We start from the raw sequence: 23084 nt of genomic DNA, 5'->3' as shown, positions 1-23084 counted from the left end.
TAGCTATGCTGATTGCCAACCTCCGCCGCGGAAATGGCACTTGAAGAAGAAGAGCACTGTGTGAAGTCAACGTTACGTTTTAAAACAGCATTAATTCTCTTTGACATAGTGCCTACCAATATTTGGCAGTAATTTGGTTAAAAGTTATTTCAAAATTCCTGAACTTTACCTGCCCATTCAGGAATTGTGCGAACTGGTGTAGTTTGAAGTGCTTTTTTCATCTGATGCTAAAAAGGCTCCATCGAGGATAGATCAGGACTGCTTGAAGGCCATTTTTAAATGGGAATATTCATTTCCTGCAACCATAATGTTACAGATTTCGCTATATAGCAAGCTGTGCTATCTTGTTGAAATATAAATCGCCGATTTAGGAGTTGAATTTCATTAATGGAAGGCAATAATTCTTCTTGTAAAATACTTTTGAAATTCACAGCATTGACAGTGCCATTAATGAAAAGGAGATGTCCAACTCCTTGAGAGGACATACAGCATTGGCCATCACAGATGTCAGGCACTTAACCTCTCTTTTGAGGCAATCTTTGTGATATTCTTTAATAACTCCAATTAACTGAAACCCATTAACACTGAACACAGTTTTGGTGCTGTGTCCATAAATATCTGTTGCTTTTTGATTTCTTTGTAAGAAGTGGTTTTATTATGTCTAAAGTGAGATTATAAATTTGAATATTTAAGATGGGATAAGAGTTGCTTGTAGAACCTATACCCAGGGCCGGTTCTAGGGTTTTGAGCGCCCTGGGCAAAACACAATTTGGTGCCCTTTTATACAAGAATATATAAATTTACTGCAAATTAAAAAAAAAGATAAAAAAGGGACAAAAAACCCACCATGCACAACCCTTCAATAAGAAATGCAAAAAAGCACATACACAAAAGCTAAACGTTTCGCAACATTTAAAAGTCACATTCCAACAAAACGAAGGAGATGACCTTTAAGGAACTGACTCATATTTTACCAAGATGAAATGGAAATTAAATTTGTTACTCCTAAAGAAGTCCAAGAGTGGATAAATAAAAATAATAGTCCTAGAAAAGAGTCTGAAAAGAGAAACTTACTTACTTAATAAATGAATCATTCAGACTTAAGGAAGTACTGATTTACTGGAAAGTTGTGGAGGTCATAATTATAGCAAAGCCAGGTAAACCGCAAAATTAAGTTTCATCATATAGACCTATAGCTCTATTGCCTGTACTATCGAAAGTATTTGAAAAGATATTGCTAAAAAGACTAAAACCAATAATAGATGAACCTCATACTTCATCAGTTTGTTTTCAGGGAAAGTCATTCGAACTTGGATCAAGTACAAAAATGACTAATTTAATAGAAAGAGCACTGGAGGAAAGAAAGTTTGTTCAGTCTTTCTGGATGCTGCTCAAGCTTTAGCTAGAATATGGCATAAGGTTCTCATTCACAAACTAAAAAGTGTACTATCAAAACAATACTCTCATGATTGAATTTTACATTTTAAACAGGATCTTCAGAGTCAAGCAGGAGGAGGCCTATTCTGGACTGAAAGAAATCAAACAGGAAGTACCACAAGATAGTGTACTGGGACCGCTACTCTACCTATTACACACTAATGATATTCAAGAAATTGAAGATGGGATAGGCACTTTCACGGACGATCAATCTATCCGATCAGTTGGAGAAGACCATGAAAAAGCTGCAAAAAAACTGCAAATCTCAGTGAATAAAATCAGTTACTGGACACAGAAATGAAAAATTTAAATTAATGGTACAAAATCAGTGCATGCAAACTTCATATATAAAAGAGAGTGGTATCAGCCTATTACAATAGATAACATACAGATCCCTGTTGTAGATTTTGTAAAATACTTGTGGTTACATTTTAATAAGAGACTGCGTTGGAAAGTTGACATTAAAAAGAAGAGAGAACTCAGTATAAAATTTAGAAAGATGAAGTGGTTGCTTGGAAGAAATTCTAAACTATCCATTGATAAAAAACTATAGATTTACAAACAAATACCAAGACCAGTATGGGCATTCATCGCACAACCCTGGGAATGAACCAGTAGACAAAGTCTATTTCATCATGTAAATATCTAGACCATTCGACTCCTCGACAACAGAGATATAGAAAAAACGCTTAAGGGGACAAAACCCTTTCGAGTTAATAAAGTGAAAATAATTAGTGTAAAAGCAGAGCGTAGTGCGAGCTTCATATATCTCTGAAACATGTAGATATTACTGTAAGTTAATACCTATAGAAATATTACTGAATGAAACTATAGCTCTTAAAATGATAACTGTAACAATTTAGGTTAAAATAAAACTGCTCATTAACCTTCCACGCAACCGCAAATCCTATGACGACGTGTTATAGAAAATGACGTCATCAAAGCAGTTAATGAATTTGTATACCTGGGAGCACCCGTTAACACTGAAAATAATATCACCGCAAAGATAGACTGGAGAATTTACTTGGCCAACAGATCCTATTTTAGGCTCAATCTCCTTAAATCTTCAATTATATCGAGAAATACAAAGGTAAAACTCTACAAAACAATAATACACCCAGTCCTAACCTATGGTTCAGAGAGTTCTGGAGTCATAATAAAAGAAATAAAAACATGGCAGTATGTTTCGAAACAAAAGTACTAAGGCGAATCTAGGAAGCGGGGAATCACAATGGAGTGTGGAGAGGACGATATAACTTCGAACTGAAAGAACTGACCCAACTAGACAAACGCTCCTTGATAGACCCATTGGAAAGAGAAAAAGAGGAAGACCCAGAACAAAGTTCCTTGACAAATTTCTCACGAAAAATGATACATTTTAATTTATCTAATCTAAAAAATAATGAATTTAAAATATTTTATTTTTATATTGGTAATTTTATATCCAGAAAGTCCTTTGTTATGAGTCGCAACAATGGAATTTCAAAATCGTTGAATAAACTCTTTCCATGAACCATTTTGGCAAGTAACTAAATTAAATCATACAACTAATGTCACAAATTATTGCTCCAATGTACACTAGATAATATAATTTACAGAAAATATTATACAAGAGATTTTATTAGATAAATAAATATTTATCACTGATTGGATGATGGTCCAATTAATTTGTGCCATACATTAGTTTTTCTTTATTTTTAATTATTGTAGTTGATTAAAGTATTAGATATTGTTGAGTAATTGGAAAAACCACATAATATCAAATAAGCTTAATCATATACAATTAAATTTATAATAGTTAAATAAATTCATTAATAAATAATGGATGTAGATTGTAGATGTAACCTATATTACCTTAATCAAAAAGAGCTTCCTAAGGAGAGCATATTTTAAAAATAACACTAAGAGCTATAGCATGACAATAAAATAATTTTTGTTACTTTGATTTTACTGTTTTATTAAAGCCAACTTGACAGTATACAAAATTTAGTGTGTAAAAATAATTTTATGTCAGAAATACAAAAAAGTTCAAAACATTTTTTTTAGTACATGATAGAGGTCCCAGACAAGAAAACATTATCATCTGAAATTACTTTATAGTAGAGATGTGTAGTACACCATCGAAATAGTTCAAATGAACGATTCTTTCAACTGAACTAATTGAACTAATTAATTAATTTTCATAGAACTAGTTCACTGCGAACGATTTGAATTATAAATTGTGTCTCAACTTCTAAAGAAGAAAATAATGAATGAATGAGATCATATATTTATTATTTTGTGAATGGGATTAGACTCAGATAACAGATAATAATTCTTATGAATGTGACCACGATACACTTACACGTATCGTGAATGTGACAATAACAAACAGTCTTATCTTAATGTCATAATGGTTCGGATCTTATGCCCATACATTGGCTTGGACGCTACCATGCTGTGTTGTTTCTCGTATTGTAATTTTGAAATAAAAATTGTTAGTTGTGGTTAAAATGATTGATGCATTTACATAAAATACAATTTTATGTAAAAGTGAGAATGAAAATGTGTTATTTAATGTTCCTAGAAAATTCACTGATTTTTTTTGTGAAGGTTCTTTTAGAAATAACCTAATTATAGATACCTGAGTTTAAATATATATAAATATAAAAATAAATCATACGTGAACCATATTTATATTTAAAACGGTTAATAAAAAACAAATCTTAATAATTTTTTGCAAATAAAAAAAAATGTTATTTGCAAAACATTTGAGAAATAAATTTAAAACATTTAAACCTAAACATACGATCGAAAGAAATGGTTCCGAACCTGAACTACTGTTACGGTAGTGAAAGACTGACTGAAAACCGAAGAAAACGGGCGGCCGGCGCTGAGCTTGTGTGATGATAAGACGAGACATCTGGCAACCAGTTATGTTAGGGTTGGATTTCGATTTCGGTCCTACAAATAGTTCTTTCGCGAACTAGTTCATTTTTGTGGAATAGTTCTCTGGAACTAGTTCGTCTAAAAGAACTAATAAGCACACCTCTACTTTATAGTTTTCAAATATGACATAAAACGTGACCTAAATTTAAAAATAAGAATTTTTATTGAAAAGCAATTATTTTACTACACCAAAATTACTTAATATTTCATTTGACACATTCTTACATTCTAAAAATTAACAATTTGTGTACTGTACAAATTATATCCATAAATTGTGTTCAAATTATGTTCAAAATTCAGAGACTTATTTATGCCAGTACTTAGATTTCTGTGAATTATTTATATCCAACTTAATATATTTAGCTTGATAGCCAGTCATAATATTAAGAATTGTAAGATCATTTAATATTTCAATATTAGATATCTAAAATTTCTGTGAGCACTATCTGTGTTAATTACAAATTTACAATCATAAACTATTTAACAATCTAAACCCTGAATACTAAAACCTCGACTATAGACTAAGACATCACAATTATAAATAATGATCTAACCATACACAATCAGAGAGCTAGTCGTGTGTAAACTATTTGTACACACAAGGTTAAATGCTGCACTATTGTGATTTTGCTACTTTAGTTTTGGACACTAATATTATGTGACTCTAATACTGCAATTATGTCTTTACAATTTGTATCCAAATCCAAATTTAAAAGGTATATAAAATATGCTCATTTGACTATTCCTTCTCCAATATTTTTATTTCCAATTGTCTGTTGTCAGTATTTGAACTTTTATGCAGTTGATCTATACATACATTTCACAATTTTATTGTTGGGTTGAAGATTCAATCAAGATATTTAAGTAAATTCGTTGTCAAAAATACTTGTGGATAATTCACCACAAACACCAATGGTATCACTGGAATTCCCAATTCTATAAAGTTGTAAGTTTGTAGTTAAATCCTGCGAAATGTTTCTCATTTTGCAGGATTTCAATATGCTTCAAAATTTTTGAAAATACTTAAAATAGATGACTCAAGAGCAAATGAGGTTCAACTTTGAATTACCTTATTCATGTGTTTTATTAGATTACTGACAACTATGTCTCTAGCTTACAAAAGTATCCAAAATAGCTTAAATGGGTTTGAGATTATCCTATTTTCATAAATTTTTGTTTTAAAGAAACCAAAAAATTGTAAACAAATAATTAGATTATGTAACATATTTTTGTGTGGGAGTAAGTAACCTAACAAACGATAAATTTTTCATTTCACAGACAACCCTAATTACAATTGTTTTGGAGGCTAGATGTATAATGACAAAGATGTTAATTTAGTAAGAATTTTGAAAAGAGATGACAAGTTCAAATATATAAATTGGTTTAGACAGTATTAAAACTTTATATCTGTGATCTCTGGTAAAATTGTAAGAACCAAAACAACACACAACAACTAAGGATATGGAGTAATTTGAAATGTTAATATAATCATTATTTATTCATATAGCCTGTTTCTTTAAAAGAGCAAAAGGCCGAAATAATCAAATATTACATGTAATTTATATTATGATACTGATCGAATAAATTTTATTTAAATTAGTTATACAATAAAAGTATTTAAATGTCAGTGGTTTCAACAACACTACTAATACCAAGAGGTTAATAAAAGGGTTGGTAATCCAGAATATTTAGATCACATTATCAGAGGATACCAACATGACATGGAATATCAAAAAAACTTCAGTGGTAAAGAAAACACAAAAAGAGAATGATATGATGTATCAGGAAGATGTTTACAGAGTGGTGGTTGATAAAATATGAACACCTGTCATTAACATATAAAATGCATATTTAGTTATTTTATCCATTTAGTTGAATTCATATTCTTTAATACACAAGATTAGATTACCAAGGGATAGGTCACTGACCTGGATCTGAAGTGATTCAGATCTATTCAAACAGAAAGTCAAAATAATGTGAGTTTGGCAGCAATATAAATATATCTAGAACTCATATTATTCACTATTTAGTTTTTGTGTCATCTGGATTATTTCAATATGGGTTTTGGATTATTGGGCCTATCAAGTACAGAATTAGATCATAATACTTTAACAGTGACAAAACTATGATGTTAGGAAATATTAGCTTATATTAAAAGATAAACAGAAACGAATAGGATGCACAAAGCTAAATACAAGCAACAAGTCAAAGCATAAGCCTAAATTAAACAAAAAAAACTGAAAATGAATTGTTCTTAAAAATAAATAATTTCTTTGCAGTAAAAAAATTGTTCATAGGGTTTGATGGACATTTAAGAACCTCATTACATTCATTTAAAAAGTATTTAATATTGTTCTACAAAGCTATGAGTCCTCAATGTTCTATCTTACCTCAGCTATAAGAAAACATTTCAAAAGGAATGTAAAGGACTTAAACAGTAGGTAATACTAAGCAAACTGAAAGTGCATTGCATATTTACCATGTCTAACTGGTGTAGCCATTTGGTGAGGAGATATTCTTGCTCCGTAGTTATTCCAAGAGTGTTCAGGCATTCCCCTTATAGATCTGGTCTCCAACATGACAACAAGCACAACTAACTAGTGCTAGCTGACATACATGCTTCTATGCTACAACAATTTGCTCAGCTCCAATGCTTAAAACAAAAAGAAAACGGTGTGTTATCATGCTTCTTATTCAATGGGAAAACAAAAAAAATAACTTCATAATACAAAAGCAAGGTGTTGTAAATGTTGTCATTTTTAGGTTTGTTTATAATACATGACTCACAGGATATTTGTGATAAAGGTAATCTCAAAACAATTTTCGATAATCTCTGCAAGGGGGAGCATTAGGATTACCCACGGGCAGTAATATAATGGGGGTGGGACCAAAACAGAACAATATCGAGCGATCTTTTGGCGTCTACTTACCAATTTTCAAACTTGACATATTCTTCTGCCACTCATATGTGTTTTGCACGATGTACCATTTAACACAAACAAAACTTTATCACAACAGGAGTTAATTTTCGACATAACAATCAGAGTGAACGGCAATCAGAATATCTACAAAAAAGTTTGATAAATTGAAGAGATGTCGCTTTGTCTCCAAGGCCATTAAAATATTACACAGCGGGAGATTTAAACGCAATTTTTATTATTCTTTAAATGTATTGTGTTTGATTTCATTCTATATTATAATACATCTATTTATGTTTAAATTATATAAAATTTGAACTTTATAAATTAAATATTACCAATTTTAAGAAAATACCAAAAAAACATAATTCAAGAAATATTATAAAAAAGGGGGCAAAAGAATTGGTACTTAATCAAAAATAGATTTTGTAAGAAAACTTTTGTTAAAAATTTTGTTAAAACAAATAATAAATAAAAAATTTAATAAAATATTCGCAAATTAGCAATTTTATGCAACCCATCTTACATTCAGAATTAAACCTACAGTGAGCGGCAAAATTATGGAATCAATTCATTTTCCGAGAATAGGCGACTTTGGAGACAAATCTCGCAAATATATAAACGCTACGGTAAAAAACTTCCCCTTTCCATGATAACATCTATCCTATTTTTACAAATATACTTCCGCCCATTGAGAAATTATTAGAATTGGTAGTATATGATCAAGTCATGGATCACATTGATAAAAATGAAATCTTAATGAATACTCAGTCAGGTTTTCGTAAAAAGTATTCATGTGAAACTGCACTGCAACTTTCACTTTGTAAATTCAGGTCTGAATTGGACAATAATAATTATGTAGTAGTAGTATTCTTTGATTTAAAAAGAGCGTTTGAAACTATTGATCGTAATATACTTCTCACTAAATTAGAAGGCTATGGTATTGGAGGAAATGTTCTTGAATGGTTTAAAGATTACTTATTGAATAGAAAGCAACAAGTGAGGATTGATGATATTACCACAGAATACTAATCACAAACGTTGTATAGACACAAGTCTATACCACGGTTTCTTCAAGAACTAATTTTGATTTGTGTTGAAGTAATTTTGCTGGTCATCTGGGGTGTCAATATCCAAATATTGATTATTATTTGAGTGAATTTGAATTTCTTGGGTTGGTAGGCACTCATCAGTCAATAGTGAAGCGAATTTTCAAGAGAAACTTCAGACTCAATAGCAGGAGCAACTACTGCAGATTCATTGATTTGAGTTGGTTGTAAATATGTATAAATTGACGACGCACGACAATTAATTTCAGAGGAACAATCAGGTACAGGTTGGCTTTTTTCTAAAAATTATGTTGTTCAATTACATTGAAAGAACCAGCTGCTCGATATAAACCCGTGATCTTCTCTGGATGTAGTGCATAATTTATTACTCATTTGCTGGAGACATTGGTACATTAGTTAATTTTCGATAATTAAAACCCTGACTGAAAGATTGTGACTCTGAAGGCCTTCCAGCATTTTGAGCAAGTACATCAGTGACCTGGATCATATTTGTAGACGAAGAACAGTTTGTTTGAAGATCTATAATGCTCTGTCTGTTTTGAACTATTTCCATAATACGAATATACAAAATATTATTTTGTATCATAGAAAACAAAATGTAAATTATTTAAAATGCCTTTTAACTTTTGAAAGACCGCCTTCGAAGTGGATAATGTAGCACGCGTGATATTATTTGAAATAGATAAAATGTATAATACGCCATGTGTACCCGTAACTGATGTAAACAAAATTGTTTTAAGCACTACCATGCAAAATATATTCTGCCATATGAAATGACTAACACAGCTTAAGCTCGATTACCTGAAAGTAAAATTGACTTATTTGCTAGAAGCAAACTTATTAAGTGTATTATACGACACATAACATGTTTTTGTATTAAAATTTGTCACATAAGACATAGTTTCTTTCAAAGCCATCTAAAAAATAAAATGTCTAATACGCCAAAAAAGTAGTTCAAACAGCCTAAATCCCCTTTGTACATACATAAAAAATTCACTGAATCTACTGGTATATAAAGTCTATTTTGCAAAAAATAGCTTATTGTACATTTTACCTTTCAATCGTCAATATGATCCTCTATCCTCCTCCCACTTCTAGATCCACTTTGTGCTTCGTCTAATGTGTTTTCTGTCAACGTTCGTAATAGTTTGTTTATTTTTTCTAAGAGTTTCATACATGTATATAGTAGTGATGTAACGAATGTCATTTTTTGAACATTCGCGAACGCGAATGCCTGGTCTTCTCGTAAACAAAAACAAGTAATCAAAGTGAATTTTGAATTCAGTGACATTAACATGAGTAAATTAAATTATAGTGAAATATGGACTTATTTTACATTTAGAATATGCTTCTTGATAAAATAGCCCTTTTTATATGTTCGGGCGTATTTTTCAAATCAGTCTTTATGTATTTATGCATCGGCAAATAATAAAATTCTCTCAACTAGCTTCTGAAGAGTGGATAATTCTTGAAAAACTTATCGGTTTACTAAGACAATTTGAAGAAGTAACCAAAGAGCTAAATGGGATTAATGTTTCTATTTCTTCTGTGATTTCCTTAATCGCCACTCTAGACAAGTTTGTTAATGATCTCGATTCAGCCGTTGAATACATTGGTGATACGATTACCGTCTTGAAAGACGAGCTCATTTGCAAATTTTCGGATTTAAGAATTTTCATTTATTTTTTGTTTTCTAATGAGAAATTAATTGATCTCTCTCTTTCTCTCCAATGGCGCTACAGCCCAAATCGGGCCTTGGCCTCCTCCAACCTTGTCGGTCCCGCGTCGATCTTCTCCAGGTTCTCACGTCTAGCAAATTTTAGGCGTCCGCTGCCACTTCATCCTCCCATCTTTTCCGTGGCCTCCCTTTTGGTCTTGCGCCCTGCATTTTACTATCTAGGGCTCTTTTCGGCAATCTTTCTGTCTCCATTCTTACTACATGACCAGCCCAGCGAAGTCTCTGAAGTTTAACGAATTCTGAGATCGGTGTCTCTTTGAACAGTTGGTAGAGTTCATGGTTGTACCTGGATCTCCATATTCCGTTTTCGTTAGTAGGTCCAAATATCTTTCTTAGTACTGTTCTTTCGAAGACTTCCAGTTTTCTTTTTGTCTCTTCTGTCATCACCCATGTCTCCTGTGCATAACATGGTCGGTTAATAGTTTTGTAGACCCTGATTTTCGATCTCCAGTGTGTGTTTTTGGAGCGGAACACATGATCGAGTGAAAATAAGCTTTGTTTCCCTTTACTATTCTTCTTCTTCTTGAGAAGAAGAAATTAATTGATATTAAGTGTGAATCAATCTGAATCTTTATTACATAATACCAAATAATAGAATAAAGTGAGGGCTGATAATCTGAATGGATAAAAGAGAATGGATATTTATTGTGTTAACCTAATATTATCTTCAAATTGTTTTTTTTTCTGAAATTTATATTCGCAAAACATTCGCACAAATTTCGCGAATGCAAATGCGAATATACAAAAATATGCGAATATTAGCAAATACGAATATTCGTTACATCACTAGTACATAGCAACCTCGGTAGTTATTACATTGTCTCATATCTCCTGTTTTTTGTATATGAGGACCATTAGTGACACTTTCCAATTTCCAGGGACGTCTTTATTTTTCCATATTTTATTCATTATTTTTAGTAAAATAAGTAGTTAAAACATAAAAAAAAACTTTATTTCACATAACTTACAAAGAATAATACAAGTATCTACTTTTTCAAAGAAACATACAAAAAGTACAAAACAGTCGTTGTGATATATTTGTATTGTTCCAAAACACCCTGTATTCGTTTGAACTTATACGACTAATATTTTTCTAATTTATATTTCGTTGAACACAACTATTTCCATAAAAACTATTAATAGATTAGTTATATCATTCTCCTTATTAAAGCTAACACATTCTTTAGCAGCTCACAAATAGCTGTTGTATAAGTAAATACAGGATGCGCCAAACCTCTGGCCTTCTTTGATTACGGCTAAACTATGGAGTATATAAATAAATGCTTCAAACAAAACTGATGTAAATCAAAGACTCTACGATTTAAAATTATTTTCGATTATACAGGGTCAGTCAGAACAACGGAATGAACCAAAGTTGTGTGTTTTTTTAAACGGAACACCCTGTATATTAAAGCATGTTTGAATGTATTTTTTAAAAATGTGAAGAGTTTATATAAGGTTTTATAGGCCTGAAGTTATTAATTTTTGAAATATTTACAGTTTTCTTGAGAAAAACAGTAATATTTAAAGAGATGTGGATTAGGTTTCCAAGGTAATAAAAATGTAAATGATATATCAAAATTTCTATAGTGTAGTGTTATTTTTAAATGTGTGAAATCCAGCCATACAATATGCAGTGTGATCCCTATTTTAAAATACAAAATGTTCTCATTTTTTTTTAAATAGAATACACTGTATATTTGTATTGTATTTTGTAGACATCACAACCTTCCTTTTGGTAATAGGTTTTACATGCCTAGCATGTTTCGTTTTGTCAATATTTTGAGAAGAACTATAGATTTTTTGTTTTTGCAGATTTTTTATTAAAATAAATTTTGTGTATCTACTGAAATATAACAAACAAAAATTATAAAAATATAATCTAATTTTAAAAACATAAATCAAAATATCAAAGATAAAAAAACCGTATGCTACTAAAAATTAGTGGAATTCATCACTTACAAACCGCATCATGTTACAAAATAATATTTCCCATACTAGTAAATGTAATCAATATCCATAAATTAATTATTAAATAAAGGAACAACCAATTTTAAAATCTACCGTAGTATTTTTAAAGTATTCCTTGAAACTGCTGTAAATTTGGAAAAAAAAATTTATACTTTAAATATGAATTTTTCAACTGAACTGTTTACTACCTTTAAACATGAATAGTCATAGATATCCGCGCAGAAGACATCCTACAAAAAAAGCCTTCGTAAAAATTTTAAACCGCTTCTTTCCTTCAGGTAATGTGAAATATTTAAAACCATTAAAACCAAAAATATATCCACCTATAAATACGCGCCAATTGAGCAATAATACAGAGTTAAATAAAACATCCAACAAACTAAAAAAATTTTCACCCATTTAAAATTCAGATACATCAGAAATTAAATGAAAATGATTTTCAAAGAAAAATGATTTTTGTATGTGGGCGGAAGAAATGTTAAATCGAAACGTAAATTTTTTGGAAAATATTGTATTTGTGACAAATATACATTTTATCGCAATATCTTCGTTAACAGATATAATTATCATTATTACTCGGATGAAAATCTTCACTTATTTCGAGTTACGTTACTGAACAGGTGGTCGTTGAATATTTGGAGAGGCATTATTGGATCATCTGTTACTGGCACTAATTTTGCCAAACGGTTACTGGCAATGAGTATCATAGGTTTTTTAACGGACGGGTTGCCTGGCTTGTTAGAGGATGTTTACTTGGGAATTATACGAAACATGTCGCATCAACATGACGGTTGGATCGGATAAAGTGGTACTGACTATTTTTTTGGGTACACCAAGAATATAATATGTGACGACGAGCCCATAACACAGGATAATATGAAAATTCGAATACAAAATGTCTGACAGTGTTGTAACATGAAATGCTATTCGAAGAAATAGCGTTCGCTATTCCTTTACCAACCGTATACGACTGTGTGTTAAACATATTGGGCAAATTTTTTAAGATTTATTAACATAGTTAATAATGCATTTATAAATATAGCTTATCGATTAGGTAAATATTATTTTGTAACATAATAAGTTATTATTTTCAAATAATTTTCAATACCATATATTTTTTTTAATTTTTGATATTTTGATTTATGTTTATAATATTAGATTATAATTTTTGTTTATTATATTTCAGTGGGAAAACAAAACTTATGCTAGGTATATAAAACCTAATACTAAAGAAAGGCAGTAATATTTTCTACAAAATACAATATTAATATATAGGGTGTCCCATTAAAAAATGAGAAAATTTTGTATTTGAAAATAGTGATCACACTGTATATTGTATGGCTCAATTTCAAAGATATTAAATTATTTAAAAATAACATACACTAGAAAATCTTTGACATATCATTAACATTTTCATTACCTTACCGTACCATACAAACTCATATTTTTAAAAATGGTTTAACATACAGGGTGTTCCATTAAAAAAAACACAACTTTGGTTCAGTCCACTGTTCTGACTGACCCTGTATAATCGAAAATAATATTTAAATTATAGACGTTTTTGTTATACATCAGTTTTGTTTCAAATATTTTTTATATACTCCATAGTTTAGCCATAATTTAAGAAAGCCAGAGGTTTGGCGCACCCTGTATAAGTAGAACAGACCTAATATGCATATATTAATTTACGAACATTCATACTTCTTGCAAGCAGGCATAGGTGGTAGTAACTTATTCTTCAGTGTAATTGTTATATCTGTTGAATATGAGTTTATACTTTTTTTTATTAGTTATCTAAAATTCTGAACAAAAAGCAAGTAAGCTACACTATATAACCATGATTAAAATAAAATTTCATATTACAGTATACTCCCTCTATAACGAACACGGTTATTACGAGTTTTCGCTTATAACGAGGTATATTAGATGTAACGTGATATTTCTATTGAACTATAACCCTCTATAGCGAGGTAAATTTGCTTATAACGAGAGAAAATAAGTTTGAAAAACGTGTTTTTTTAAGTTTTGGCCTGACCGTAGCTATAAATAAATACCCTTTTTAAGTGCCGTCCGCAATAAACTTCTTACAATTTATGATTCTTAGTCGGAAATATACAATTTATGATTCACAAGTGTCATTGTAGGGGGTTGACCATTCACACCTAATAATATAGGTCCTAATAGACAAGATGTGGAAAGTGTTTTAAAGGTTGTCAGAAACTTTATCCAAAGAAAAAACGCAAATGAAGAAGCATAAAACTGTTTCACATCTTTAGAAAATATGATAGATAGAATACTGGACAATTTAAAGCAGTTAAAAATGACTGACTTCTTCCAATTGCAGACGCAGTAGTTTATGTTATTCTTGAAAATACGTTTTATACAGATTTACAGAATACAGATTTTTTGTTTTAACGTATATCATTGACAATAAAAGTAAACAACTCTTTTTTGTTTTAATGTATTTCATTGACAATAAAAGTAAACAACTTTTTTTCAAAAACGCCATTCAAACAATATTTATTAGCATCTTATATTGCTCCGAATGGCTTCACTATAGAAAGTTAATGTTTTAGAAAACTGTATGCACAGTATTATTGTTGTTGGATATAACAAGATCCGCTTATAACGAGGTAATTAGTCTGCCATTTCAGTTCTCGTTATAGAGGGAGTCTACTGTATTTTCTATTTGTTATACTGGGCTAAGATAAAATATGGATTTTATTTTGTATGTACGATAAGCTCCTTCCGTGTTAGATTTGTATTAGTTGATATACATATTTTTACTATAAATTGTGTTGTGGAACACAATGGTACAGTAAAGAATTGGCCACTTGGTATGTGTACAGTGGCACCGTCATAGTTATCACCCGTCAGACAGGAAAATCGGAAAACAAGTTCGATCAGAGGGCGGATACACGGGGGAAATTCCCCTCCCTTTACCAAGAAGGTTAAAGAAGGCTAAAAAATTTAAAAAATCTATTGTGTATGTCTTTTATGTAATATAGGTTTATATTTTTTGTCTTTCGGTTGTTTCATTGGAAGTCCCCCCCCCCCTTCCCGGAGGCAAATGTCTAGATCTGTCATATGAAAAGTTGTTTTTGCAGCTGTTATTGAAAGTATTCTGTAAAATTTCGAAAATCAAATTCATCAGACAATTTTATTCTCGTGCTTTTCGGAAAGAGGTGAATAAGTATCTTTTTGTGGTATCATTAATTCCCAAAGGAATACAGTCACTGTAGTTTATGTTATGTTTTCAATGCAAAATGTTTGTGGATATTTTTCTGAACGTCGCAGCATCTAATACCTGGGGGCCAATCTGGCTGTATAACAGAACAGTCGTTGGTGGAAATCTATAAATATATACTCGTAAACAAGCGCACGAAGTGTTTAATTGAATATTCTCTTTTGAATATTGGAAAATTACGAATTTTATTCACTAAAAACTTTCATTTATTATCTAGAAAATGAAATTCATTTCCTTAAATTTCTAAGTATTTAACGGCCGCTTTTAACGAATGAATGCTATCAAATCCTGGACGAAAAATTACAATTTATGACATAGCAGGTTTAACAAGTAACACTTGTTACACATGATGTCCTATTTACTTTGAAACATATTGTCTCAGCTTTTAAAAAATACGAATATAACCATTATGTCGCTCTGTGTTAAGGAAGAAGATTTTCTTCGGACCTATGTTAAGCCGTAATGGCTATTTTTATTTTATGGCAGAACTAGAAGTTGAGCACATTTTAGGACCGGAACATCAAAAAAGTTAGAATCAAGTGTCAGTAGAGACAAAACAGTCAGTAGAGTCAACAGTGAGAAAACTACTAAACATAAGACAAAGAGATCCTCTCCTCATTCCTTGAGCTCTTGTCAGGGCGTAGTGACACTCTAAATATTGTTAGCTTGCTGTCTCCATTGGCTGACGGCTTTATGTAGGGATTTTCCCACCAGAGTCTTCATTTGGTCTGACCATCGTGTTGGAGATCTTCCTCTTGGTCTTCAGCCTTCTACTACCAATAGTTCAATGGTCCCGTGGCCGAAGTAATTTAGGTATGCTCTGTTTACTTTTTTTAATAGCCTGTCTTTTATATGAAGCTTTTCCAAAACTGAGGATGTTTCTATGATTTGTCTAAGACTCGCGTATAACTCTTCTATAGATCCAATTTCGAAGGCTTCGATATTATTTCAATCGATTTTTTGAGAGTTCATCTTTCAGCTGCGTATGTAGCAATAGGAAAAATAAGGACATCGACCAACCTGAGCTTAGTATTCCTTGTTATTGTTCGGTCTTACCATATTTTAATTAATTTAGCTGTTGCGGTTCGGGCCATTGCTAGTCTACGCTTGATTCCTTGCTAGTCTACGTAAATTATTTAGTACATTATTTTTAAACTATCCCCTCAGGTAGAGCAATAATGTATCCATCATTAATATTTTGATTTCATCTAACTATAAGTTTTATTTAGAAAATATCTTATTTGTATCTTGATATGTGTAGAAACTAGTCATGGCAAATACAAGTTTACAGTCCAGATTATAGATTAATATTCCCGGCCTCAAGTTAGTTGGATCTTAATCCAGAGAACAAACTTAACTGTCAACAAACAAATACACATAGGGAGGTTATTGGTAAATCGTAGCCTTACTGTATCTAACCGATATTTAACTGGGTAAAAAGGGTAACGCGACGCAGAAAAAGTAAGATGACTAATGTAAATTTAAAACAGGTATAAAACTTGTCGCACCTAAAAATAGATACTTTAAAATTTTGATGAAGAGTCTCGGTTCGTAATACCTTCGATAACTGAATACGGGTTAATGTAACCTTAGGATCGGTCGGGAACGACTTATCACTGGTAGGAATGTATTATAAATCCAAATAGAGCACTTCCTATAGAGAGTTCCAATACTGTACCATTGTGCCCCTATAGTTGTACCAACTTACCCCGCCTATGAGGTAAGTTTGTACAAATGTTAAAAAAATTAAACCGCAGAATTTGAACAGTGATCGATTTTTAAAATGGGTATATAAAGGAATAGAATAAACTTCATTGTTTGTAAAAAAATTGCTTAGAATAACTCATTTCAGAAAACAATCCCAAAAATCTTTGATGTGAAAATTTGGTTTAGTGTGAGAATAATTGAAAACAATGTTTAAAATAACTTATTTGCCCTTGCATATCGAAGAATAGCATGAAGTTTATTCAAAATCTGTCTGCTTAAGTCAAATCTATTAATTTCATCTGGTGAATGAACGCACGCTTCGATGGCATCGAACAGCTTCCAATGTCTATTTGTCACTTCCTTTGGAGGGTTGTGGAGAAGTCCACCGTCCATCATTGGCCACAATGCATTTTTTGACAGCAGTAACTAAAATTTAATAGAACATGATTAATTTATAACAATTATTTTGATGATATAGTCATGAAAGAAACAGACATGAAAAGGCGCAAATCCAAAGAAGTAGCTCTCATCTTATTTAATAAAAGAAATCCGTAGCAAATCCATCAGCAGAAAGTAGCAGACTCTGGTTGCCAATACTAAAAGAAGAAGTCAGCAACAAAAATTACATTAATGGATTAACAGAAGGTCAGAGACACATCGTCTATAGATACTTAACACACAATACATAATAGACTAAGTTGCAGGAGATTTTTTTGGCTTTTAAAATTTCACATCCAACCACCTTTATCTTTTGATAATAAAGTATTTCAGTAGGCTCGTATAACATAAAAAAACCAAAAAAAATAGCACACAAATTACTAAACGAAAATATCTAAATAAGAAAAAACGTCGCGTGGCACTTACAGACTGCCGACAGAAGAGAATACTGCTTATAGCGCGTAATTACTATATGTGAGTTAATGAAATTTTTTGCCTGCTTAGTACTGAATTGTTAATATTTTTTTATAATAATTGCCCCACACATTTAAGTTCTTTAAAATTGAAAGAATCCTAATTTTTTTCTTTAAAAATTTTGTTTAACGATTTTAGTAATTTTCAAAATTTGTTAAATATAATAAGAATTTATGCATCATTTACATTTTCATTATTATCTTGTATTTATGATATACTATAAATATATTATATTATAAAAATAAAACTACTAGTTTATGATGAATACAATATATTTTATTTTAATTTTTTCATCATAATTTTATATTTTATTCAATATTATTATTCTTGTATTTATGTTTAATTATTTCATCACCATACAAAAATCTTAAAGTCATAACATATCTCCACTTTCCCCTTTTCGAAAACACCAACGATACGCCCATATAAAAATAATTATATACTAATGACAGTAAACCATGAGATATCAGATATCAATTTTTACTTCAGTCAATTCATTAATGCCAGTGTCCCGATTTACGTTTTGGTAAGTTTTTTTTTATATATTTTACAATAACTTTTTGTTCCTAATCTTGTACATTTTAGAATCTTGACAAAGGCAAGGGTTTCCTGCCGAAACGTTAATTTATTGAACTTAAACCCAAGAGATACTAATTATATATATATATATATATATATATATATATATATATATATATATATATATATATATACCGGGTGGTCCAATAAGCCGATCTCTCGGCTATATATCAGAAACTATTCATGTTATAACTTTGATAGAAAAAATTCCTAAATAAAAGTGGCAAAGAGAAATCGCTGGAAATAACTTTCAAGTTTCTGGGTTAACCGCTAGGGGGCGTAACCTGTGAAAAAAACTTTGAAAGCCAGTTTTTTGGGAAATATGCCCAATTATACCAATTTAAATAAGTAAACTAGAAAGATTCCTAAATTCTGCACAAAGTTGTTCAAATACGTTTTTTTTTTATTTTTCAAATAAAGGGTGGGGGTGAGTGAGAAAGTATTTGTGGATAAATACCTATAACTTTGGTTTGGATTAACCGATTTTAACGAAATTAGTGTCATTAGAAAGAGTGTGGATGAATTAATTTACATCTACTATAAAATAATTGCATTTAGTTTTAATTGTCATATTTAGAGGGTACTTTCGAATAGAAAAAATTAAAATTTGTTTTTCTTCAAAATGTTTAATGAAAACACCTATTTATTGTAAATTATAATGGAACTGGATTAAATTCATAACAAAATGGCGCAAACCGCATGTTGATAGCTTTTGTCGAACTCGAGATATGAATAAAAACGCATAAACATAAGTAAGTATAGTATTGACTCACCCTTTATTATAACTTAAAATTAAATATGTGAAAGATCATACAAATATCTCGATCATTAAAACTTAATGTCCAATTAAAATTTCAAATTGTTTTCCATCGTTGTCCACACAAAGATGTAATCTTTCGCGCGTAGACATAACAGCTGCTTCAATCTCAGCTGTTGATATATGTACTATTTATTGCGTTTATAATGCGCTGTTTCATGTCGTCTTGCGTGGTTGGTCAAGTTTGGTATACTAAGTCCTTTAATCTTCCCCACAGATAAAAGTCCAGACATGTTAAGTCTGGAGATCTAGCTGGCCATGAAAATATACTTCCCCTTCCAATCCATTTATTTGGATAACTTGCATACAAATAATCTCGAACTCGTCTGGAAAAGTGCGCAGGACACCCGTGATGTTGTAATATCATATCTCTTCTTGTTTGTAAGGAAATATCTTCCAATAAAACAGGTAACTGATTTTCCAGAAAATCCAAATATGTTTCACCATTTAAAGTTCTATCAACGAAATATGTACCTACGATCTTTCCATCAACTATACCACACCAAACATTAAGACTCCATCTGCCTTGAACCTGCATCTCATGTATCCAGTGCGGATTTTCTTCATCCCAATAATGCATATTATGCAGATTAACACCACCCGCATTATTAAGCGTAGCCTCGTCAGTCCACAAAATCTTTGACTTGATATGCGGTTGTTCTTCTAGCAGACCTAACATCCAATTGCAGTAATCCAGCCTTGCATCAAAATCTCTCATATAAAGCTTGGTGAAAAAGAAACCACGATATTTACTAAAACTCAAATAATCTTGAAAAATCCACAATTGTTTCACAAGATAAATCGTGCATAAGTATTTTTAAGAAACGGATAAAAGTGCCGTGTTGCCGTTTTTATCGGAATATTAAAATAACAGTTGAATCTCAAGTTTAAAGGGAATTCCAAGTATCTGGCCTAAACTGTCACTTTACAATATGAAAAACCCACCTCTGATGTTTTAAAATCCTTAGAACAGTAGTTTTGGGTATGTTTAATTCTATAGAGATTTGCCGACTACTTATATGTGGATTCTGTTAAATTAAAGCAAGAACATTGATTGAATTATCTTCGGTCATACCTCAACTACGTCGTTTAAAACAAGGACGATGAAAACTACCAGTTTCTCTTAATCTTCTTGCCTTTGTTTCAAATACTTCTTTGCCGTAAAGTCTCCTGTAAGGATATTTTACAGAATATATACGTGAGGCAATAGCGGCATTTTGGTGACATTCGAAATAAACTCCAATCATATCATACAATTCTGCATTTGATATACTCATCACGAATAATTTTAAGTTATAATAAAGGGTGAGTCAATACTATACTTACTTATGTTTATGCGTTTTTATTCATATCTCGAGTTCGACAAAAGCTATCAACATGCGGTTTGCGCCATTTTGTTATGAATTTAATCCAGTTCCATTATAATTTACAATAAATAGGTGTTTCCATTAAACATTTTGAAGAAAAACAAATTTTAATTTTTTCTATTTGAAAGTACCCTCTACCGATAACAATTAAAACTAAATGGAATTGTTTTATAGTAGATGTAAATTAAATCATCCACACTCTTTCTAATGCCACTAATTTCCTTAAAATCGGTTGATCCAAACCAAAGTTATAGGTATTTATCCACAGATACTTTCCCACTCTCCCCCACCCTTTATTTGAAAAAATAAAAAAAAGTACTTTAACAATTTTGTGTAGAATTTAGGCCTCTTTCTAGTTTACTTATTTAACACTTGGTATAATTGGACATATTTCACAAAAAACTTGTTTTCAAACTAGCGGTTAACCCAGAAACTTGAAAGTTATTTCCAGCGATTTCTCTTGGCCTTTTTTACTAAGGAATTTTTTCTCCTAAAGTTATAACATGAATAGTTTCTGATATATAGCCGAGAGATCGGCTTATTGGACCACCCGGTATATATATATATATATATATATATATATATATATATATATATATATATATATACATATATATATATATATACAAATATATACTGGGTGTTTCAAAAAGGTATGTCATAAGTTAAATCACGCATTTCGGTGACAAAAATAAATTGATTGAATCCAACTTACCTTAGTACAAAAGTGTACACAAAAAAAGTTACAGCACTTTGAAGTTACACAATAAAAATTGTTTTTTTGGATTATCTCCTAAACTACTTGACATTTTGTAATAAAAATGGACACTTTACTTTCTTGTTCTGAAAGCATTTTTCATACAAAAGAAACAACAAAATCTAAGCGCACAGAAAAATTTTAAGGGGGTGTGCAGCCCTAAATCCCCCCAAACTTTAGAGTACGTTCAAATCAAATGAATTTTGTGGCATCATTAGTTTAACACATTATTTTTAAAACTTTTTTGCCTCGTATCACTTTTTCGAAAAACTAGTTTTTTCCTAGTTGGTCATAAAATTACAATTAGTTTCTACGGATACAATAATTACAAACAGTTCCATCAATAATAGTCAATAATTTGAAGCTATCATTTATTGTGTGAATAAGATTAATATTAAAAATTTTTATATTACAATGGCCTACACATTTCAGGAAATGGCAGATATGCGTTTAACTTTGGGTAAGTTGGATCAGATTAAATTATGATTTCAATAAACTATCGGGAATATCGTAGGTGGATGTCAAGGAAATAGTGCTGCAGCCGCAAGGCGTTATGCAGTAAAATAACCCAATCGAAATACACCCGATAGACGATTATTTCTGACCATTGATCGTCGTTTGCGGGAAACGGTTACATTCCAACCGCAAGTTGCTGGCAATAGTGGTCGTCCAATAATAGATTTAACTACATGATAACTACAAATGAAGACATTTCAGAAATCATTGAAGAAGTCCCTGGAACAAGTACAAGGGTAATAGCTGCTCAACTAAATGTTCCTCACGTAAGGGTTTGGAGGCGTTTGAAGGATCAGCTGCTTAAACCCTATCACTTAACAACGGTTCAAGAGTTATTGGTTGAAGATTATCCTAAAAGGATTGGATTTTGTGATTGGTTGTTAATGGAAAACACTCGAAATGTTAATTTTATTAGAAATATTTTATTTACCGACGAGGCTACTTTCAGTAGAAATGGAATAATAAACCATCATAACGAGCACATTTGGGCCGACGAAAATCCTCACGCCAAAAAAACGACTCATCACCGAAGGACTTTCAAAGTTAATGTTTGGGCAGGAATTGTGGATAACAATCTAATAGGCCCAGTATTTCTTCCCAACAATTTAAATGGTGATAATTATTTGCAGTTCTTGGCAAACGATTTACAAGAGTATTTGGAAGAAGTGATTATTGCAATAAGGCAAAATATGTGGTTTCTACAAGATGCTGCTCCACCGCATTACAGTAATGAAGTCCGAGAATACCTTTGCAGGCAGTATCCTGGTCGGTGGATTGGAATGGGTCGTGACGCACCTATTTCTTGGCCACCCAGAAGTCCAGGTCTTAACCCCATGGACTTTTGCTTTTGGGGAGCAAGTGTATTCTGTAACAATAGAGGACGAACAACAATTGAGGGTTAAATTAATTGAAGCTGCAAATCAATTTCGTCAGAAAAATATGATTTTTCAGCGCATTCGGTTTTCCTTATTAAAACGATACCGAATGTGTATTGAAGAAAATGGGGGTCATTTTGAACATTTATTGTAATATCATATTTATAGAGGTTATAGACAGTTTTTGTACTTGTTAATTCATTTAAGCCATTTATTTAGTTGCACGTAATTTTTTAAAGGTTAAT

The 23084-nt window shown here is 31.2% G+C and overlaps 2 protein-coding genes across 2 annotated transcripts in view; both read right to left on the bottom strand.

The window, feature by feature from the left end:
• The window catches only part of dock (SH2/SH3 adaptor protein dock), a 34534-nt gene extending 27080 nt beyond the window's left edge, over positions 1 to 7454 (bottom strand). The window contains exons 1-2 of the mRNA XM_072535068.1: positions 7296 to 7454; positions 6845 to 7018 (exon numbers count right to left, since the gene is read on the bottom strand). Coding sequence (XP_072391169.1) covers positions 6845 to 6944 — 100 coding nt within the window. The 5' untranslated portion in view covers positions 6945 to 7018; positions 7296 to 7454. The remainder of the gene's footprint in view (positions 1 to 6844; positions 7019 to 7295) is intronic.
• Positions 7455 to 15118: 7664 nt separating this feature from the next.
• The window catches only part of LOC140443687 (divergent protein kinase domain 2A-like), a 33608-nt gene continuing 25642 nt past the window's right edge, over positions 15119 to 23084 (bottom strand). Inside the window, exon 3 of the mRNA XM_072535065.1 lies at positions 15119 to 17442. Coding sequence (XP_072391166.1) covers positions 17227 to 17442 — 216 coding nt within the window. The 3' untranslated portion in view covers positions 15119 to 17226. The remainder of the gene's footprint in view (positions 17443 to 23084) is intronic.

This window comes from Diabrotica undecimpunctata, chromosome 6 (genome assembly GCF_040954645.1).
Source record: "Diabrotica undecimpunctata isolate CICGRU chromosome 6, icDiaUnde3, whole genome shotgun sequence".
Taxonomy (NCBI): Eukaryota; Metazoa; Arthropoda; class Insecta; order Coleoptera; family Chrysomelidae; genus Diabrotica; species Diabrotica undecimpunctata.
Note: the sequence above shows the minus strand (reverse complement) of the source record. Positions and strands in the feature narration are given on the sequence as shown.